Genomic DNA, 20,582 nt, shown 5'->3' with positions numbered 1-20,582 from the left:
TCTATATTCGATACAAATGTCTTATTACACATCCTACAAACTTTCTAAGTATTTTTCCAATAAGAGAAAGCTCTACAGGCATTGTAAAAGAAAATGTCCACGTGGACTACAATACTAGTAATCAAGCATGGGATATTAAAAGGGTCCCCACACTTGATTGGTTGCTATGGGCAACACTGGGCCTCATGCATTGAAAGCATTACAACAAAGTGTTACAGCTTTCACCGTGTCACAGAAGAGGCTTTTAAACACCACATATCAAAAGTCAATCAAGTGACAATCAACGCAATAGCTGAATTAGTCCCATGTGAGTAGTTCCATACATCACAAAGAGATGAAAACATTTGTATGCGAGTGCGGACTGCTCAGCTACTCACAAAAGAGCTGGGACAACAACCATCCACGGAGGCCCTATAGAGTGGCACATGCATGGCAGGCCAGGGCGCATTGTATTCTGCCTCCTTACATGCCGGTAATAAATCCAGCAATGTTTGACTGAACTACCATAGCTGTGTTTGCTTTGGAGCCTCACACGCTGGGATTGTCAATTGCTTTATATTGTTTGATAGATTTTGTAGAAACAGCATAGATGACGTAGGGGGTCAAGGGCACTCTCGCTGCTGTGGGGCCCAAGGAAAACAGTGACCTCAGTCATAGTTGACACCATCACCCATCTTTGTGGTGTTCATGGGTCCCTTCTCCAAATAGAGAGTGTAACCTGTAGTCTCTTACTCCTTAATAAATACTGATTTCCAGTCTGATAATGTAGCATATTGGCAAGTGGTCATCACTTTGAGGGGTGGGACAATAAATGGGTGCAGAGCTGCGATTGATACCAGTTACAGATATTGACTCTCCACAGATCATACAGCTAAATCTCTATTAGATGGTAACACCCCTTTATACTTAAATTGTATCACCTATTGGACCATAGTCGTACGTCAGAATTCTGTCATAATCCGCTGACATTCAACCAATCCTGTATGTGAAAGGCATGTTTTAGGATACGAAATATAAACATGCAACACTTGCAAATCTGTGCCATGTTGATCGGATCTTAGAGTAAATGGAGTTGTCCATTAGATCATAGGGTTGCAGGCCTATAAAGTAATAATCAGTTGCTACTGACTTCCCCGGGTTCAGCGCTGCTGCTCCTCAGTTGATTGGATACAGTGGAATAGACGTGAAGTCACTGCTATAGCCCATCACTGGGCTCGCAATGATGCCAATCTAGAGACTGAACCCAGTGACTGGTAGCAGTGATGACGGGCGCTGTAAAAGTAATGTCACCGCTGTAGCCTATCAAGAAAGGCTGGAGCAGCAGCACAGATACAGCATTGTAACCATGGAGGGTCACAATATTTTATGGATCCACAGCCCAAAAGGCCACATAACATTAGATACTGGGAAAACCCCTGTATTGGTTATATTAAAGGGGATGTGATCTCTTAGAAATTTCACTGCTGAGCTTCAGTATCTGATACTGGCTACAGAGCTGACATCATGGAGCTTAGTCATTAAGAGCTGCACTGTTGACGTGATATAGTTGCAGCCAATATCAGACAAGGTAAGCAGCGATGGACCTGGGGACAGTAAATTAAGGACAGTTTATTTTAGAACAAACTGCACCCAGGGACTGGGACTTTCTGAAAATGGACAACACCTTTAAGTTTCCTCACAAAAGGCAATTAAAGCACCAGTCCTGCGTTTTGTTTTGTTTGTTTTTTTTCAGTGCTGGAAAACTGCTTTAAATTGAAGATCCCTGCCCCTAGTTTTATACTCACACTGCAGCATCTTGACCTTTTACTGACGCCACTCCGGTCCCCTGGCGCCATTGCCATTTTGTGGCTGTAGATTGTGACTGGCTGAAAGTCACAAGTTACATCACACTCTCTCAATGCATCTCTACGAGAGCAAGAACGAGGCTTTTATAGACTTACATCGAGTGACATCAAGTTCATTCCATGAAACAGTGACGCAGCCGGGCAGGTCAAATACTGCAAAAGAACAATATGTGCGGAGAGATAGAAGCTGAAGATACCAGAGGGTGAGCATAAGGCTAGGTTCGCACACTGCGTCTTTTTGACGCTGCGTTTTTGTGCGTTTTTGGCCGCTAAAAACGCACAAAAACGCACTGGCGTCGAAAAAACGAATCAAAAACGCATGCGTTTTTGCCGAGATTTGGTGCGTTTTTGGCTGCGTTTTGATCTCTGCGTTTTGCTGCGTTTTTCCAATGCATTGCATGGGGGGAAAACGCAGAAAAACGCAGAAAAGAACTGACATGTGCATTTTTTTTTTTTTAACTCAAAAACGCAGGTAAAAAAAACAGATGTGTGCGGACAGCAAAAATGAAAACTCAGACTTTGCTGGGGAAGCAAAGTCCTGCAGTTTTGAGGCCAAAAACGCCGCGAAAAATGCACTGTGCGCACATAGCCTATAACCGGGGTTAGGGAATTTAGATTAGAAGCACACCTCCAGCAGTAAAATAAAAAATAAGTGGAGCTTTTAGGGGGTAAATGATATTTAGCTTGTTACATATACAGTGAGTACGGAAAGTATCAGACCTCTTTACATTATTCATGGTTTCATTGCAGCCATTTGGTAAATTCAAAAAAGTTCATTTTTTCTCATTAATGTACACTCTGCACCCCATCTTGTTAGAAAAAAAACAGAAGTGTAGAATTTTTTTATTTTAAATGTATTAAACAAGAAAAAACTGAAATATCACATGGTCATATGTATTCAGACCCTTTGCTCAATATGGAGTAGAAGCACCCTTTTGAGCTAGTACAGCTATGGGTTTTCTTGGGAATGGATTCAACAAGTTTTTCACACCTGGATTTGGGGATCCTCTGCCATTCTTCTTTGCAGATCCTCTCCACTTCCATCAGGTTGGATGGTGAACATTGGTGGACAGCGTCTCTCCAGAGGTGCTCAACTGGGTTTAGGTCAGGGCTCTGGCTGTGCCGGTCAAGAATGGTCACAGTTGTTCTGAAGCCACTCCTTTGTTATTTTAGCTGTGTGCTTAAGGTCATTGTCTTGTTGGAAGGTGAACCTTCGGCCAAGTCTGAGGTCCAGAGCACTCTAGAAGAGGTTTTCTTCCAGGATATTTTTTGTAATTTGCCACATTCATCTTTCCTTCAGTTGCAACCTGTCGCCCTGTCCCTCCAGCTGAAAAACATCCCCATAGCATGATGCTGCCACCATGTTTCACTGTTGGGATTGTATTGGGCAGGTGATGAACAGTGCCTGGTTTTCACCACATACACCACTTAGATTTATCACCAAAAAGTTCAAAAAAAAAAAAAAAAAAAAAAACTTATCAGACCAGAGAATCTTATTTCATATAGTCTGGGAGCACTTCATGTGTTTTGTAAACTATGTGGGCTTTCATATGCCTTGCACTGAGGAGAGGCTTCCGTCATGCCACTCTGCCATAAAGGCCCGACTGGTGGAGAGCTGCAATGATAGTTGACTTTGTGGAACATTCTCCCATCTCCCTACTGCATCTCTGGAGCTCTGCTACAATGTCTTGGGGTTCTTAGTTACCTCTCACCAAGGCTCTTCTCCCACGATTGCCCAGTTTGGGTGGACAGCCAGGTCTAGGAAGAGTTCTGGTGGTCCCAAACCTCTTACATTTATGGATTATGGAGGCCACTGTGCTCTTAGGAACCTTGAGCACTGCAGAAATTCTTTTGTAACCTTGGCCAGATTTGTGCCTTACCACACTTTTGTCTCTGAGCTCCTTGGACAGTTCCTTTGACCTCATGATTCTCATTTGGTCTGACATGCACTGTGTGGTCTTATATAGACAGGTGTGTGTCTTTCTAAGTCAAGTCCTATCAGTTTAATAAAAACACAGCTGGACTCCAATGAAGTAGAAGCATCTCAAGGAGGATCACAAGAAAATGGACAGCATGTGACTTAAATATGAGTGTCTAGGCAAAGGGTCTGAATACTTATGACCATGTGATATTTCAGTTTTTCTTTTTTAATAAATTTGCAAAAATATCTACATTTCTGGGGGGGGTTTCTGCCAAGACGGGGTGCAGAGTGTACATTAATGAGAAAACAATTTTAACTTTTTTGAATTTACCAAATGGCTGCAATGAAACAGAGTGAAAAATGTATAGGGGTCTGAATACTTTCCATACCCACTGTATATCGATAGAGATTTCATAAGAGCAGTTTCACTGTCATATTGAGGGATGAAATGGTGTCTAACATACGCTGCTCTCTAAAGAGCAGCCAAACCCCTTTTTTACTTGCATTTTATAATGTAACATATCAGCTTTCACTTTAACTATTGCACATGTAAATGTTACTTTCACCATTCACTTGTTACCATTGAGATGTGTGGTAACTGCAGGTGCAAATCAGGTTGATGGATTTTTTTCTGATCCCTAGTCTAAGTAAGCTTGTATAATGAGCATTAGGAGATCAATCTTTAACCAGTAATTTGCCATTACCCATCCAGATGTCACAGTTGATATTGGCCCTGACTATTTTAGTGCACACAGAGAAAAAGTAGAATTAATCTACCTGCACTACATATGGTAGAACCTGTGTTATGTCTTATACTGTGGCGGTAATATAGACTATCAGTGAACAGAGCTGTTGGATAGCAGATGAAAATAGGGCACATATTCACCCTCGAGCAAACACTCAGTGTGCAGTCTGAATAAATAACATAAGGACAAAAGAAGAGAAATATCAGGTCAAAAGAAAGCCATCCATCAACAGGGGCATTACTTCTACCGCTAACCTAAAATGAAATGCTTTGTGTGATGTCCTATATGCTCCTAGCAGATGGCATAGAAATCTTAAAGCTGTATACATATATTGGTAGATCGAATCCCTATTGATAAAGAAGGTTGACCAAACATTAAAGTAACACTATATATCACACTGTGTATCCCATTCTGCTTTATATTACAGATATAAAAAGTAAAGAGGGATGTAAGCAAACGTCGCATGCCATGTCTTCTGCACTGGCATTGGGCTATGTTGACAGATAAGCCCTATATTTGTCAAAATGAAAGAGGCAAGGCATTTGAAGGATTTAGGCTTCATCTGTTCTGGAATGTCAGTGTGGTCAGAAGGCAGCCATACGTTAATATATACAGCCATTTACCAACTGCAAATCACTCAACTCAGTACACGGAGTGCCCTACAAACGCTATGAAGCATGAACCGGCCTTCAATCAGCATGACATCGGCAGTCACGCCCTGTCGAAGAGGAAGAGTTGCTCTGTTGAAATGGAGCAACTTACAAATCGCCAGCAGAAGTGGTCGGTGACCACTGAGTCGGGTAGAACAGGCAGGTAGTTAATAACCGGCCTGCTTGTTGTTTTTTTTCCAATGGGTTTAAAAACTAACAATTAAAAAAAACAGTCCTGGATAAACCCTTTAAGTGCTATCAGCAGGACAAAGCACTTTGGAGCCTTTAATAAGGCCGGTTTCCCACATCTGGCATTTCGCTGCTTTGCCGGATCAATCTCACACTAGTACAGTGTAAATACTGTACAATGGCATCGTGGCAAGCTCCGGTCACATGCTCCGGTCACATGACAGCATGTGACCGGAGCTTGCCTTGATGCCATTGTACTGTATTGCACTGTACTGGAGTGTGACGGATCCAGCAAAGCAGCGAAATGCTGGATGTGTGAAACCGGCCTTATCGAGGTGGCTTCCCCACCCAGCACTGGCCTCTATTTTGATTGCTTGCACGGTCCAGTTTCTTTGTCTGGCTCCTGACATCACACAGGCACGGAACAATGAGTCAAGAGGCTGGTTCTGGGTGGGGAAATAACATGGGATGTAGTGGCTAAACCAGGCCTAGAATGGGGGGTTTGTTTGTTTAGTAAAAACACACAACTACCAATTCCCCCCGTCCTCTGTACAGATCCTGGTTCGCCTAGGTCTGCTCTTCTGGCTGGAGCCCTCACATAAATGACGGTCATGTGGCGTCGAGACAGGACTAAGAGATATTAAAGGACACAGGTGCTAGTACAGTAGAACAGGATCAAAAGTGAATTAGGATTCTTTTATTTTTAGACTATGGGTTGTGTACACCCCCTTTAACAGTCAAATTCATCAGCTGCTCTGATAGATTTATGACTAGACACAAGTTCATTATTACGGGACAGCGGGATGAGGCAGGTCAGATTTTAAGATGTCAAATTCTTTATTCCCAAGACAGTCCAGTAGGTCCTCACCCCACTGGGAATACATGCTAGCTCTGCAGAGTCAAGCATACATGTGTATAGTGTGGGTTTCAGTACGTGGAGGAACACCTTAGATGGGTGAATGGAGAGAGCAGTATGTGTGGCCTCCTCTTCATTCACGGTGGCACAAGTGGTCCAGTCTCAACGTGTGAAACCTTCATCTATCAGATATTTATAATATATCATGTGGAAGTGCCATAAATATTTGACATGAAAAAACCCCTTTAATGACTTTATTTATAAATGCTCATTTGACCAACAGCTATATTTCCTAAATCCCCAATACAAATGCTCTCTTGGTTTGGCGGTTCTGAATGGAGGAAGAGAAGTAAGCTGCAGCTAGATACCGCTCACTCTTGAGAACAAAAGGATCAGGCACGTTCACATCAAAACATGCTCATCCCTTCTTATCGTCCAACATCCACTCCCCCCAGAAATTAAAGTCACCAAAAATCTACGGGTTTGGCTTTCATTCTTTTCCTATATGTTTGAACCCCAATTAAGAAGACATTATCATGCCCTAACTGGGCAATTACGTACGGACAGCACAAAGAATGACCATGAATGTTACAGGGAAGCTAGCATAAGAAAATTATTTATTACATCAGGTTTTTGAGTAAAATTTACATTTTTATTTTACATCTCACAATCTATATTAACAAATTAATTGAAATAGCGCAATTTCTATATTGGCCACTTTGGCATTTTAAAAAGTGTAACTTCCTGTTTGTTCAGGAAACATCATGTACATTAGCTACAATGGCCAGACCCAGATCTGTTATGTAGAGGCATCTAATGAAGCTGTGCAAAGGTCATTTGTGAGGGAGAAGAAGGATCAGGTGTGACATCACCTATTGTGATTGGGTGATGCTTATCAGCTGCTTATAGAGGTGCTACATGTCCTGACTCTGCTGATAAGGAGCCTGCTGAAAATGTTTTCTGAAAGGACAGGAAGTATGAATCTAAAGGTACCTTCAAACATAGAGAGATCGCTGCTGAGTCAGAGATTCTGTGACACAACATGACCTTGCCAGCGATCTCGCTACGTTTGACACATAGCAGCAACCAGGCCCCTGCTGTGAGATCGCTGGTCGTGTTGGAATGGCTTGGACCATTTTTTGATCATTGAGGTCCTGCTGGGCAGGATGCATCAGTGTGTTTGACGTCTTACCAACGACCTAGTTGACGACTCAGAGCTCAGAAATGTACAGCCACGTAGGCGTGCAACGACCACAGAGATCGTTATACAGGTAGCTATGGTCGCTGTATCGTTGCTGTGTCATTGGGAAGATCTGACTGACATCTCACCAACGATCCTTATCAGGTCGTATCTTTTTTGGGATCGCTGGAAAGTCGTTAAATGTGACGGGGGCTTTAGGCCTGTGGCTAGTGTATGAAATGCATGATTACTAATTTTGGATTTGTTTACTTAGAGTGTGTGTCTATGTCTATTTTTTAAATACTAGAAAAATATAAAAAAAAAACCGACCAAATTAAAAAAAAAAAAAACAACCATAAAAACCTGATTTAGGGTATGTGCACACGTTGCTTTTTTTCAGCGCGGAAAAAAACGCACCCTCTGGCAGAGGGGAGAATTGTAAACAATGCTTTTTGAGAAACAACGCATCGAAAACGCATGCGTTTTTCATGCGTTTTCCATGCGTTTTTTTAGGTGCGTTTTTTAAGACTTGTCAGTGTTAATAAAGTTGGTTGAACACAGACCTTTGGAAAAAAAAAACCTGTGATGTCATTTCCTTCTCCACATTCTGTTTGGATAAATGGGAGGGCTTGGAATGGAAGGAGCACCATTTGAATTTTGGAAAAGTTGAAATATACTTCGTGCACCATGTCACATTAGCAGGGCCCCTTGGGTACCTATACGTCAGAAAACCCCCACAAGTGACCCCATTTTGGAATCTGCACCCCTCAAGGATTTTATTCAGGAGTATATTAAGCATTTTGAATCCACAGCTACTTCCCCCAAAATGTTGCTGTAGCAACAATATTCTCACTTTTAGGCCCGTTTCACACGTCAGTGAAAAACACTGATGTTTTTCACTGGCGTGTAAAACACGCACATGTCCCTCCGTGTGCCGTGAATCACGGCACACGTGGGTTGTCTAAGTGCAATCTGGGCTCCGTTCTCCGTGGCCCGTGATTGCACTCAGTAATCATCTCACCTGTGCCCGCTCCCGCTCTCCGTGGTGCTGATCGCTCCCGCGGTGCAGCATCCGGCTGGTGCTGACCCCCGCAGCAGCTACTTCCGGGTCGGCTGTGTCGCGCATCATGAATATGCGCGACAGAAATGATCCGGCTCAAAAGCAGCAAGCTGCACGGGCTGCAGAGGACATCGCTGGAGCCGGGTGAGTTAAAATGATTTTTATTTCAAAAGCACGTTTTTTTTCTGGCACGTGTTTCACGGACCACACCACTGCGTGGTCCGTGGGACATCAGTGATGCCAGAAAAAAATGGACATGTCTCCGTGCGGCAATCACGCACACGCGGGTACGCCGCACGGAGACACGTGCAGTGTAAAATCACTGACGTGTGAGCAGACCCATTCATTATAATGGGTCTGCGTATGTCAGTGATTCTGGTATATTTAAAAAAAAAGCACAAACGTACCAGAATCACTGACGTGTGAAACAGGCCTAAGGCTATGTGGCCATGATCCAGCGACACGGCGTCTAGTACACAGTGTCAGCCTTCCTGCAGCTGCTCATGCCCACGCCCACGATTTGGGTTCAGGCCGCTGTGGAGCTCTATGCTACCTGCAGAGAACACTCTCGTCTCAGCAGCATAAATTGACATGCTGAGGCTCGGGAAGCCACGCCACTGGTCAGTTTATGCTGCGGAGAAAAGAAGCACAGTGGGCATGGGATCTCCAAAAATCCTTCCACTGTGCTTCTCCTGCACAACGCAGCGTTATGGATGCAGAGAAAACACTCAGCGCCCATAACGCTGCAAACCCTGATTGTGGGCACACAGCCTAAAAAGCGTCAATGGATGAAGGGATGTCAAATATATATAACGTCCCACCGCAGCCTGCATATTCTAAGCTGGCACCTTTAGTACCTTTCATGTGGCACTAAAGGGTGCCTAGCTTAGTATTTATCCAAAAAAAAAAAAAAAAAAAAAAAATGAAAAAAATGGCGTGGGGTCCCCCCTATTTTTGATACCCAGTCAGGGTAAAGCAGACAGCTGTAGCCTGCAAACCACAGCTGGCAGCTTCATCTTGGCTGGTGATCAATTTGGAGGGCTCCCCAGGCTTTTTTTTTTTTATTTATAAATAAAGAATTAAAAAAAAAATAACGTGGGGTCCCCCCAAATTAGATCACCAGCCAAGGTGAAGCTGACAGCTGGGGTCTGGTATTCTCAGGGTGGGAAGAGCCATGGTTATTGGACTCTTCCCAGCCTAAAATTAGCAGGCCGCAGCCGCCCCAGAAGTGGCGCATCCATTAGATGCACCAATCCTGGCGCTTCGCCCCAACTCATCCCGCGCCCTGGTGCGTTGGCAAACTGGGTAATAAATGGGGTTGATACCAGATGTGTAATGTCACCTGGCATCAAGCCCAGCAATTAGTGATGTCACGCCGTCTATCAGATACCAGACATAACTAATTGACAGTAAACAAAAGCAAAAAAAAGACAAAAATTTTTTTATTAGAAAAAACACTCCCCAAATCATTCCCTTGTTCTCCAATTTAATCCAAAAATTTAAAAAAATGGGTCCGCAGAAATCCATTTGGACGTCCCACGTCGCCTCTGGACCTTCTAGAATATGGGGGCACGTTCAGGGAACATATCCCCCATTTTCTAGGAGGGCAGACCCTCCATTTGAGGAGAGTGGGTGCCAAAAATCTGCACCCACTCTCCCCGGGTCACAGCTGCAGAGTGCCGAGCAGCCAGCACAGCTCACACTGAAAACAGTGCTGGCTGTCAGCTGCTCTGCTCATGTGACCGGCCAGCGTGCACTGTGAAGGAGGAGGGGGCTGCGGGGGATCAGCGCTGCGACCGGACAGGTAAGGAAATACCGGGGGAATAGGGGGTGACCGGGCAGGGCCTGGGGGGGCATTTTTCTGTCGCATGTCTCAAGGCACATGCGACAGAAATCATAGGAGCAGGGCGGCCGGTGCGCTACTGTGCGCGCGGCCATGTTGGATTTTCGGGAGGGGGAGGGGGGGGGGGGGTCGGGGGTCGGGGCGGGCACTTTGGCGATACCGGGGGCTTACAAGGACTTTGCCAGGAAGTGAGGTCAACAGGAAACCTCTTGACCTCACTTCCAGGTAAATGCCTGCGTTCTGTGTGCCGACAAAGCCCGCGGACCGCAACAAAAAAGCAGCTCACTGCGGTGTAGCTGCATTCTGACCCCACATCTTTGATTTAATGGGGGAGAGAACGCAGCCACACCGCACAAAAGAAGTGACATGCAGCTTTTCTTTCCGCACCGGTTTTTGGCATCCAAAACGCTGCGTTTAGAAACGCAGCGTGTGCATGATTTTTCGGCTTTCTCATACACTTTGATTGGAAAGCTGAACGCATGCAATTTGCCACTGAAACGCTGCGGTTCTAAACGCAGCGTTTCCGCGGTAAAAAACGCAACGTGTGCACACAGCCTTAAAGCGGACTCGTCCTTTGCGCAAAAAAAAAAAGTTAAATACTTTGCAAAATCCTCAAGATGCCCTGCTTCTGGTAGTTTTTTCTTTGTGCAGTTTCACTATTGTAGAGATTTGCATATTGCTTTTTGAGAGCAGTATGTGAAATCTCTGCTTGTAGTCCATCTGCATCTGGGAGTCTTCTCTGGGGAGCTGTACTTTATCCTTCCCTTACACTACTAATCGTGATATATGGTACTAGCAGCCTCAGACATTTTTGAGCTGTCACAGGGAATTTGTCACCAGGTTTTTGCCACCTAATCTGAGAGCAGCAGAACATAGGGGCAGAGATCCTGATTCCAGCGGTGTGTCACTTACTGGGCTGCTTAGTGAAGTTTTGATAAAATCACTGATTAATCAGCAGTAGATTATCATTACAGGACTAGTTGACATGCTGCCAGGTAGTTCAGCATATTCATGAGCTGCCATAATTGCTAGACCTGCAGCAGAGAAAACATTGATTTTATCAAAATATCAGCAAACAGCTCAGTAAGTGACATCACTGGAATAAGGATCTTGGTCTCTACATTATGCTCCTCTGAGATGGGGGAGCAAAAACCTGTTGACAGGTTCCCTTTGACACCTATCCACACAACAGGTGACAACTTGGTCAATGTGTGCTCCAACAATGGGACACACACAGATTGGCAGTGAGGGAGATTTTTATTCATTACAAAACGGCGCAACAGGTTGGATGTTCAACTGCTGCTACATTCGTTTCCTATGTGACTACCGAAAAAAAAACCGTCAACATCGCTCTGCAGCTTACTGTGGATAGGTGATAACTTATTTTCATGGGACAACTCGAACTTAATAAAAATCGTGAATTCAATCCTCTCCATGATGTCAGTGCTAACTGCAGTGCTGCATGGTGACCCTGATGGAAGCACCAGCCTGTCATCCCTGCAGCATTTAGACCCTGATAAGTACCAGCCTGTTCCCCCTGCTCGATAGTGACTATGGTGAAAGCAGGGCTGTGGAGTCGGAGTCTGAGTTCATTTTGGTGGAGTCGGAGTCGGTATAAAATGGAACGACTCCTAAAATATATAATAAATTGGGTACAGCAGTTCAATGCAGAATGTGCTGAATATTTTTTCATAGGAATTTGGTAAAGTTATGAAATGTCCTATAAAAGTCTCTTCTATTCCTGATCTAAGGCTGCATTCACACACATGGTTTTTGCTGCGTTTTTTGAGGATACGTTTTTCAGCTGCAAAAGCAGATCAGCTTTTTAAAAAACCGCATCATCTGAAAGGTTTTTGAGCTCATAGATGTTTTCAATAGCAAAAGCAGATTAGAAAACTGCCCCAAACTGACATGCTCATTCTTTGTGAGGATCTGTTTTTGAGCCCAAAAATGCATCCTCACAAAACGCTGTGTCTGAATGTCCTATCTTGAAACCCATTGCCTTTGCTGGGGTGCCCAGAGTCACTGCATTTCACTGAATTATTTTGCCATCAATGTTCGATATGTTTGTGACAACAAAGAAATTGTTAGTAGGACACTGGCAGTAAAAGATAGTAAAGCTCATCACACCAGCCAGTTTCTCCAGGCCTTAGTGGAAAAAGTTCTGCAAGATTAGGAACTCAAATAAGAACAGGTTCTTGCCATTGTAATGGACAATGCTTCAAACATGATAAGTTCAATTAAACTGATGAATGAGAGTAATGAACAACAGCTAGAAAAAAAAATGTAGGATTCAGTATGTGTGAGATGGAGCCACAGTGCTGTTCATGTAACTGAGGAACAAACAGATATTACAACAGAAGAACAGCAAAATGATACTTTTGAATTAGATGATCTTGTTAAAGCTGCTTCAAAACACTTTCATATTCATCACATGCGCTGTGTTGTGTACACGCTGCAGCTGGCAATAAGATAGTCTGCAAGAGGGACATGCTGGAAATCTGATTGGAAAAATGAGGAAATTGGTTATTGCCACCAGACCCCCTTAACGTATTTAATGATTGAGCGATTGCTTGAACTAACACCATTTGTTATAGATATGGCAAACCCTCAGGTAACCCTAAATGAAGGTCAATGGACACAGGTGGTTGAATTGAAGGAATTGCTTAATCACCCATTTACCGTGACTAAAATATTACAAGCTGAGGATTTAACTCCTGGCATTTCCATAATGGAGTGAAAGAACTTGCTATTTTGCCTGTCCCAAAAGAGATTTAATCGCAGATGGCATTTCTGCTTCAATGAAATGGAGAGAGACACAGCTATTTATTGGAATATAAAAATCTTCTGGCAGCTGTTTATGTGGACCCAAGTCATCGTATACTGCTTGATGATCAACAGCTTACTAAAGGAAAAGAAGCTCTGACTGAGGTAGCAGTTAGGATGAGTGGCCTACAGGACTGCCAGGTGCAAGAGAACTTGGGTCCTGACAGTGCTACTGCTGCCATATCTTCATCCTCATCAGATGAGGAGTTTAACTTTGACAAGTATTTGGATGACATGGAGCAGGCAAAGCGTTGCTGCAAGGAAAAAGAGTTCACTGCGTCTCCTATAGCAGCAGATTGACCAGATTTCAGCAAAATTTTTCACTTGCTCTCAAAGAAATACAAAACTTCAACTGTTCATCAAAACTGACTGTGCATGAGGCAATTCCTTTATACCCGGAAATTGTTAGAGATTGTTACCCATGTGGTTACAGCTTTGCCTCCAACCCAAATTAGTGTAGAGGGGTTGTTCCCTAGCCTTAAAATTATTAGGTCAGATTTGAGATCATCTATGAAGGATCTGATGGAGGCTAGTCTATCTCTTAGAACAAATTCATAGACTGCAAAAATGTAATTTAGTATATTTTTGTTGAAAACTTTGACACTCACATAGTGTATTACATATACATTATATATATATATATATATATATATATATATATATATATATATATACATATATATATACATATATATATACACATACATACATACATACATACACACACACACACTATATTTACAATTTATTATAGTTTTTTGTGTTCTACAGTTGTATTCCAATAAATATATTTTATGTTCTAAATATCATGATTATTGTATCATAAAAATGATTAAATGTCTGATGTTCACATTGTACTACAATACATTTTTCACTTAAATTTAAGCAATATATATGGGAGTCGGAGTCGTGGAGTCGGTGCAAGGGAAATTGAAAATTGAGCAGTCTTAGTTGGAGTCGGAGTCACAGGTTTGGCTTACCGACTCCACAGCCCTGGGTGACAGCATCAGCTTGTTCACCCTGCTCCATGGTGACTATGGTGGAAGCAACAGCCTGTCCACCATGTAGCATGGTAACTCTGATGAAAGTATCCATGTTTTCCCGAAAATAACACAGGGTCTTGTTATTTTTTGCTCGGAAAGATGCACAATGGCTTATTTTCAGGAGAGGCCTTATATTATCCCCAAGAACAACAATCCTCATTTATTCTGAGGGCAAAAAAAAAAAAAAAAAAAAATCAAAATCAACATTTATTGAAATTGTCAACATTTATTGAAATTGTAATCGGGTCATCACATTCTGGAACATCAACTTCTGCTAATCCTATTACTGGTTCAGATGCACATTTGCTTATCTGCAATTCTCCTGGTACAGAACCCGTCCTATAGTGGTGGGTACAAACCATATTTACAAAGGTTTAAATTACCTGCTTAAATTTATTATTCTCTATGTACTGCTAAGTTTACCCTCAAAAGAAAGCAAGCACCCCCTAAAGAATCACACTTACCAGACTCCAACCAGTTAAGCGGGCTTTACACGCTACGATATCGCTAGCAATTGCTAGCGATAGAGCATGTAAGCACCCGCCCCCGTCGCACATGCTATATCGTGTGATTGCTGCCGCAGCGAACATTATCGCTACGGCAGCGTCACACGCACTTACCTGGTCGGCGGCGTCGCTGTGACTGTGGAACAATCCCTCCCTCAAGGGGGAGGGATTGTTCGGCGTCACCGCGACGTCACTGAGCGGCCGGCCAATCAAAGCGGAGGGGCGGAGATGAGCGGGACTTAACATCCCGCCCACCTCCTTCCTTCTGCATTATGGCCGGCGGCAGGTAAGGAGAAGTTCCTCGCTCCTGCGGTGTCACACACAGCGATGTGTGCTGCCGCATGAGCGATGAACAACATGGATAAACAACCCTTATCGATTTTTGAGTTTGGGACGACCTCTCCATGGTGAACGATTTTCACCATTTTTGAGGTCGCTTAAGGTCGCTGGTCAGTGTCACACGCTGCGATATCGTTACTGACGCTGGATGTGCGTCACTAACAATGTGACCCCAACGATAAAACATTAACGATATCGTAGCGTGTAAAGCCCACTTTAGAGTTGGCTAGTGAACGGGCTCTCACATACAAATCAGTGTTGCTGTCAGGTCCCCCTGGTGACTAGAAGCAGTATCACTTGCAAGGAATGATAGTGGTACTTGATCTTGATCTATATGAGAGTTGCAGGGCAATGCAGCTGGGACAGCGAGGACCTGACAGCGACACAGCTCTGTGCGAGAGTCCATCCATCATCAGCACTTGCCAACTGTAATTGTTTGGGGTCTGATTGGGCAGGGGGGGGGGGGGGGGGCTGTGTGGACTGCTTTCTTTTGGGGGTGTCTGCTTTCCTTGTTAAAGAGTAGTGCTGTATTCTTTAGCTTTTTGAGCTGCTTGGACACTTCCTTATGGAGCCACAACCAGGGCTTATATCTTAAAGAGAACCTGTCAGCAGAAACTTTGCACAAAACCTAAAAGATTCCCCCTCTGCAGCTCCTGGGCTGCATTCTAGCAAGGTTCCTGTTATTGTTCCCCCTGTGAGACCAAAATAAAGACTTTATAGAGTCTTACCTTTTTCCTATGCAAAATTTTTTTATAGTCACGGGGGCGGGCTTTCTGGCGTCCGTTATTCTCCCTCCTGGTCCTTTATGCCGCCCCCCATCGCTCCTTTCCATAGCTGATAACGCCGCCCAGTGCTCCAGCGGTCCCCATGCATTTATAAAGTCTTTATTTTGGTTTCACAGGGGGCACAATAACAACAGGAACATTGCTAGAATGCAGCCCAGGAGCTGCAGAGGGGGAAACTTTTAGGTTTTGTGCAAAATTTCTGCTGACAGGTTGCCTTTAAGCATACTCAAAAAAGCCCCAAAAATCTTAATAGGGATTATTTTTGGGTAAGGCCTTACTTTTGCAGTTGGTGCATACAACAGTCATCATCTAGCAGGGTGGACAGGCTTGGGATCCAAAATAGGTGACCATAATTAAGGCACCAACCTGCCCGTCCACCCTGCTCCACGGTTGACTAGGATGGAAACACCAGCCCGTCCACCCTGCTCTATGGTGGCTAGGATGGAAACACCAGCCCGTCCACCCTGCTCCACGGTTCACTAGGATGGAAACACCAGCCCGTCCACCCTGCTCCACGGTTGACTAGGATGGAAACACCAGCCCGTCCACCCTGCTCTATGGTGGCTAGGATGGAAACACCAGCCCGTCCACCCTGCTCCACGGTTCACTAGGATGGAAACACCAGCCCGTCCACCCTGCTCTATGGTGACTAGGATGGAAACACCAGCCCGTCCACCCTGCTCTATGGTGGCTAGGATGGAAACACCAGCCCGTCCACCCTGCTCCATGGTGACTAGGATGGAAGCACCAGCCCGTCCACCCTGGACCAGGTAACATCAGGGATTAGTGGCGCCTCTGATGGGATTAGTGTTATATAATGTGCCAGGATGGGAAGTTAGGAGGATGCCCTCGCTGAGGAAGCTCAGGACACATGGCACTCACTCACCTTGACGAACAGCTCTATCAGGTTGTCTTTGTCCTCCAGCACTCCGTTCTGCGGCACGGGCACAGACATGTCTGCAGCTCTCTGTAGTGTGCGCCAACTTCTCCCGGGCTGCTCCCCTCTCCTCCTTGTCTGCTGGTCCCACTTTCTTCACTACCTTCTCCCCTCCCCCACAGGGCTGTCTCCGGGGAGGACTTCACCGACTCTCCCACTAGTGGGCTTTCTCTTTGCACCCTCTAAGTTCTTGGTCACTCTCGTGCGTGGACAAGGCACTGTGAAGCATAAAGGCGCTCCACACGGCAGACAGGCAGACTGGATAACGGGACGGTGCTGGCAGCTGAGGCAGAGAAAGGGAGGAGGCGGGAAGGAGGGCGCGGCAAGGCGAGCAAGTGGACTCATTAACCGCTGCCTCCCCGGCACTCGCACAATGTGTCACAGTGTTTCCAGTGGGTGGAGGGCCGTGCCCATGCTGCACACCAATCCTCAGTTATAAAAAGAAAACCATAACCCAGAGTACTGCATAATAATGCAAATCAAATGTCAATGTATGACTAGTACAAAAACAGAGTGCAAGAGGAAAAACCCTCGTAAAAACATAGCAGGCCAGTATGGTCACACCAAGATGACAGGATAATACACCATGTGTACGGGTTACAGGATAATACACCGTGTGTACGGATGACAGGATAATACACCGTGTGTACGGGTGACAGGATAATACACCGTGTGTACGGGTGACAGGATAATACACCGTGTGTACGGGTGACAGGATAATACACCGTGTGTACGGATGACAGGATAATACACCGTGTGTACGGATGACAGGATAATACACCGTGTGTACGGGTGACAGGATAATACACCGTGTGTACGGGTGACAGGATAATACACCGTGTGTACGGGTGACAGGATAATACACCGTGTGTACGGGTGACAGGATAATACACCGTGTGTACCGGTGACAGGATAATACACCGTGTGTACGGGTGACAGGATAATACACCGTGTGTACGGGTGACAGGATAATACACCATGTGTACGGGTGACAGGATAATACACCATGTGTACGGGTGACAGGATAATACACCGTGTATACGGGTGACAGGATAATACACCGTGTGTACGGGTGACAGGATAATACACCGTGTGTACGGGTGACAGGATAATACACCGTGTGTACGGGTGACAGGATAATACACCATGTGTACGGGTGACAGGATAATACACCATGTGTACGGGTGACAGGAGAATACACCGTGTGTACGGGTGACAGGATAATACACCATGTGTACGGGTGACAGGATAATACACCGTGTGTACGGGTGACAGGATAATACACCGTGTGTACGGGTGACAGGATAATACACCGTGTGTACGGGTGACAGGAGAATACACCGTGTGTACGGGTGACAGGATAATACACCGTGTGTACGGGTGACAGGATAATACACCGTGTGTACCGGTGACAGGATAATACACCGTGTGTACGGGTGACAGGATAATACACCGTGTGTATAGATATGCCAAGACTGGAGCACAATTATTATTAGATAGGGATACTATTAGATATAACAGGTTGTCATAACAAAATGCCATAGAATGATGGGACAATATACGCAGCAGAACCGACGTATCCTGCAAGCAATATGGTTAATTATTATCAGACACTCGGGGTACGGGATAATGATGCTGACACTCGGGGTACGGGATAGTGACGCCAACACTAAGGGTACAGGATAGTGATGCCGACACTCGAGGTACAGGATAGTGTCACTGACACTTGGCTCTTTCCCTCAGTACCCAGGTTTCCCATGATCTGAAATCCGTCTTTCTATAAGCATCCAGCTTTCCTATGTCCTAATATCCATCTTGTCCTCAGCACGCACTTTCCCCATGCTTTTCTATACATCTTTCCCTCAGCACCCAGCTTTCCCATTCTCTGATATACATCTTTCCCTCAGCACCCAGATTTCCCATGACATCAGAGCATGGGAAAGCTGGGTGTTGAGCGAAAGATGTATAGGAGAGCATGGGAAAGCTGGGTGCTGAGCAGGCCTGTGGAGTCGGTAAGCCAAACCTGCAACTCCGACTCCAACTCTGACTCCCACATATATTGCTTACATTTAAGGGAAAAATGTATTGTGGTACATTAACATGTGCATGTGAACATCGAACATTTAATCATTTTTATGATACAATAATCAAGATATTTAGTTAGAACTTAAAATATATTTATTGGAATACAACTTTAGAACACAAAAAGCTGTAATAGATTGTAAATATGCAATACACTATGTGATATAGATTTTATATATATATATATATATATATATATATACAGTATATAACACTGTGTAATAAACTATGTAAGTGGCAAAAAGCAGTTTTCAACAAAAGCATACTAAATAACATTTGTGCAGTCTATGAATTTGTTGTAAGAGATAGAATTGCTTCCATCAGATCCTCATACGCAGATGACCTCAAATCTGACCTAATCATTTTAAGGCTGGAGAACAACCTCTCTACAGTAACTTGGGTTGGAGGCAAAGCCGTAACCACATGGGCAACATCACTAATAGTTTCCGGGTATAAAGGAATTGCCTCATGCACAGTCAGTTTTGATGAACGGTTGAATTTTTCTATTTCTTTGAAAGCAAGTGAAAAATTTTGCTGAAATCTGGTCAATCTGCTGCTATTGGAGACGCAGTGAACTCTTTTTCCTTGCGGCAACGCTTTGCCTGTTCCATGTCATCCAAATACTTGTCAAAGTTAAATTCCTTATCTGATGAGGTGAAGATATGGCAGCAGTAGCACTGTCAGGACCCAAGTCCTCTTGCACCTGGCAGTCCTGTAGGCCACTCTTCCTAACTGCTACCTCAGTCAGAGCTTCTTTTCCTTTAGTAAACTGTTGATCATTGAGCTGTATACGATGACTTGGGTCCACATAAACAGCTGCCAGAAGTATTTTATTTTCCAATAGCTGTGTCTCTCTCCATTTCATTGAAGCAGAAATGCTATCTGCGATTAAACCTCCTCTTTGGGACAGGCAAAATAGCAGTTTCTTGCACTCCCTTATGAAAATGCCAGGAGTTAAATTGTAATTTTTTTAGTCACAGTAAATGGGTGATTGAGCAATTCCTTCAATTCAGCCACCTGTGTCCATTGACCTTCATTTAGGGTTACCTGAGGGTTTGCCATATCTATAAGAAACAGTTTTAGTTCAAGCAATCGCTCAATCATTAAATAAGTGCTGCTCCACCGGTTGGCTTGATCGACAATTGCCCCTTTCCCAGCACGTCTCTTCAAGATGGAATCAATTTTAGGGGTTCTGGCGGCAATAGCCAATTTCCTCATTTTTCCAATCAGATCTCCAGCAAGTCCCTCTTGCAGACTATCTCTTATTGCCAGCTGCAGCGTGTGCACAACAAAGCGCATGTGATGAATATGAAAGTGTTTTGAAGCAGCTTCAACAAGATCATCTAATCCTAAAGTATCATTTTGCTGTTCTTCTGTTGAAATATCTGTTTGTTACTCAGTTACATAAACAGCACTGTGGCCATCCATCTCAACCATACTGAATCCTAAATTTTCTTCTGGCTGTTGTTTATTACTCTCATTCATCAGTTTAATTGTACTTATCATGTGTGAAGCATTGTCCGTTATTTTTCTAATCTGCTTTTGCAATTATGCAAAACATTATCTATGAGCTCAAAAACCTTTCAGGTGATGCGGTTTTTTAAAAAGCTGATCTGCTTTTGCAGCTGAAAAACGTATCCTGAAAAAATGCTGCAAAAACACTGTCTATGAATGTAGCCTCAAGGGCACTTTACATGCTGCGATCTCGCTAGCGAGATCGCTAGCGAGCGTACCCGCCCCGGTCGGTTGTGCGTCACGGGCAAATCGCTGCCCGT

At 44.2% G+C, this 20,582-nt stretch overlaps 1 protein-coding gene across 1 annotated transcript in view; it reads right to left on the bottom strand.

The window, feature by feature from the left end:
- The window catches only part of CLIC4 (chloride intracellular channel 4), an 81,640-nt gene extending 64,632 nt beyond the window's left edge, over window positions 1-17,008 (bottom strand). Inside the window, exon 1 of the mRNA XM_075336086.1 lies at window positions 16,675-17,008. Coding sequence (XP_075192201.1) covers window positions 16,675-16,743 — 69 coding nt within the window. The 5' untranslated portion in view covers window positions 16,744-17,008. The remainder of the gene's footprint in view (window positions 1-16,674) is intronic.
- Window positions 17,009-20,582: the final 3,574 nt, after the last annotated feature.

The sequence above is a fragment of the Anomaloglossus baeobatrachus genome, chromosome 2 (genome assembly GCF_048569485.1).
Source record: "Anomaloglossus baeobatrachus isolate aAnoBae1 chromosome 2, aAnoBae1.hap1, whole genome shotgun sequence".
In the NCBI taxonomy this organism is placed as follows: Eukaryota; Metazoa; Chordata; class Amphibia; order Anura; family Aromobatidae; genus Anomaloglossus; species Anomaloglossus baeobatrachus.
This window is presented reverse-complemented; position numbering and strand designations above follow the sequence as displayed.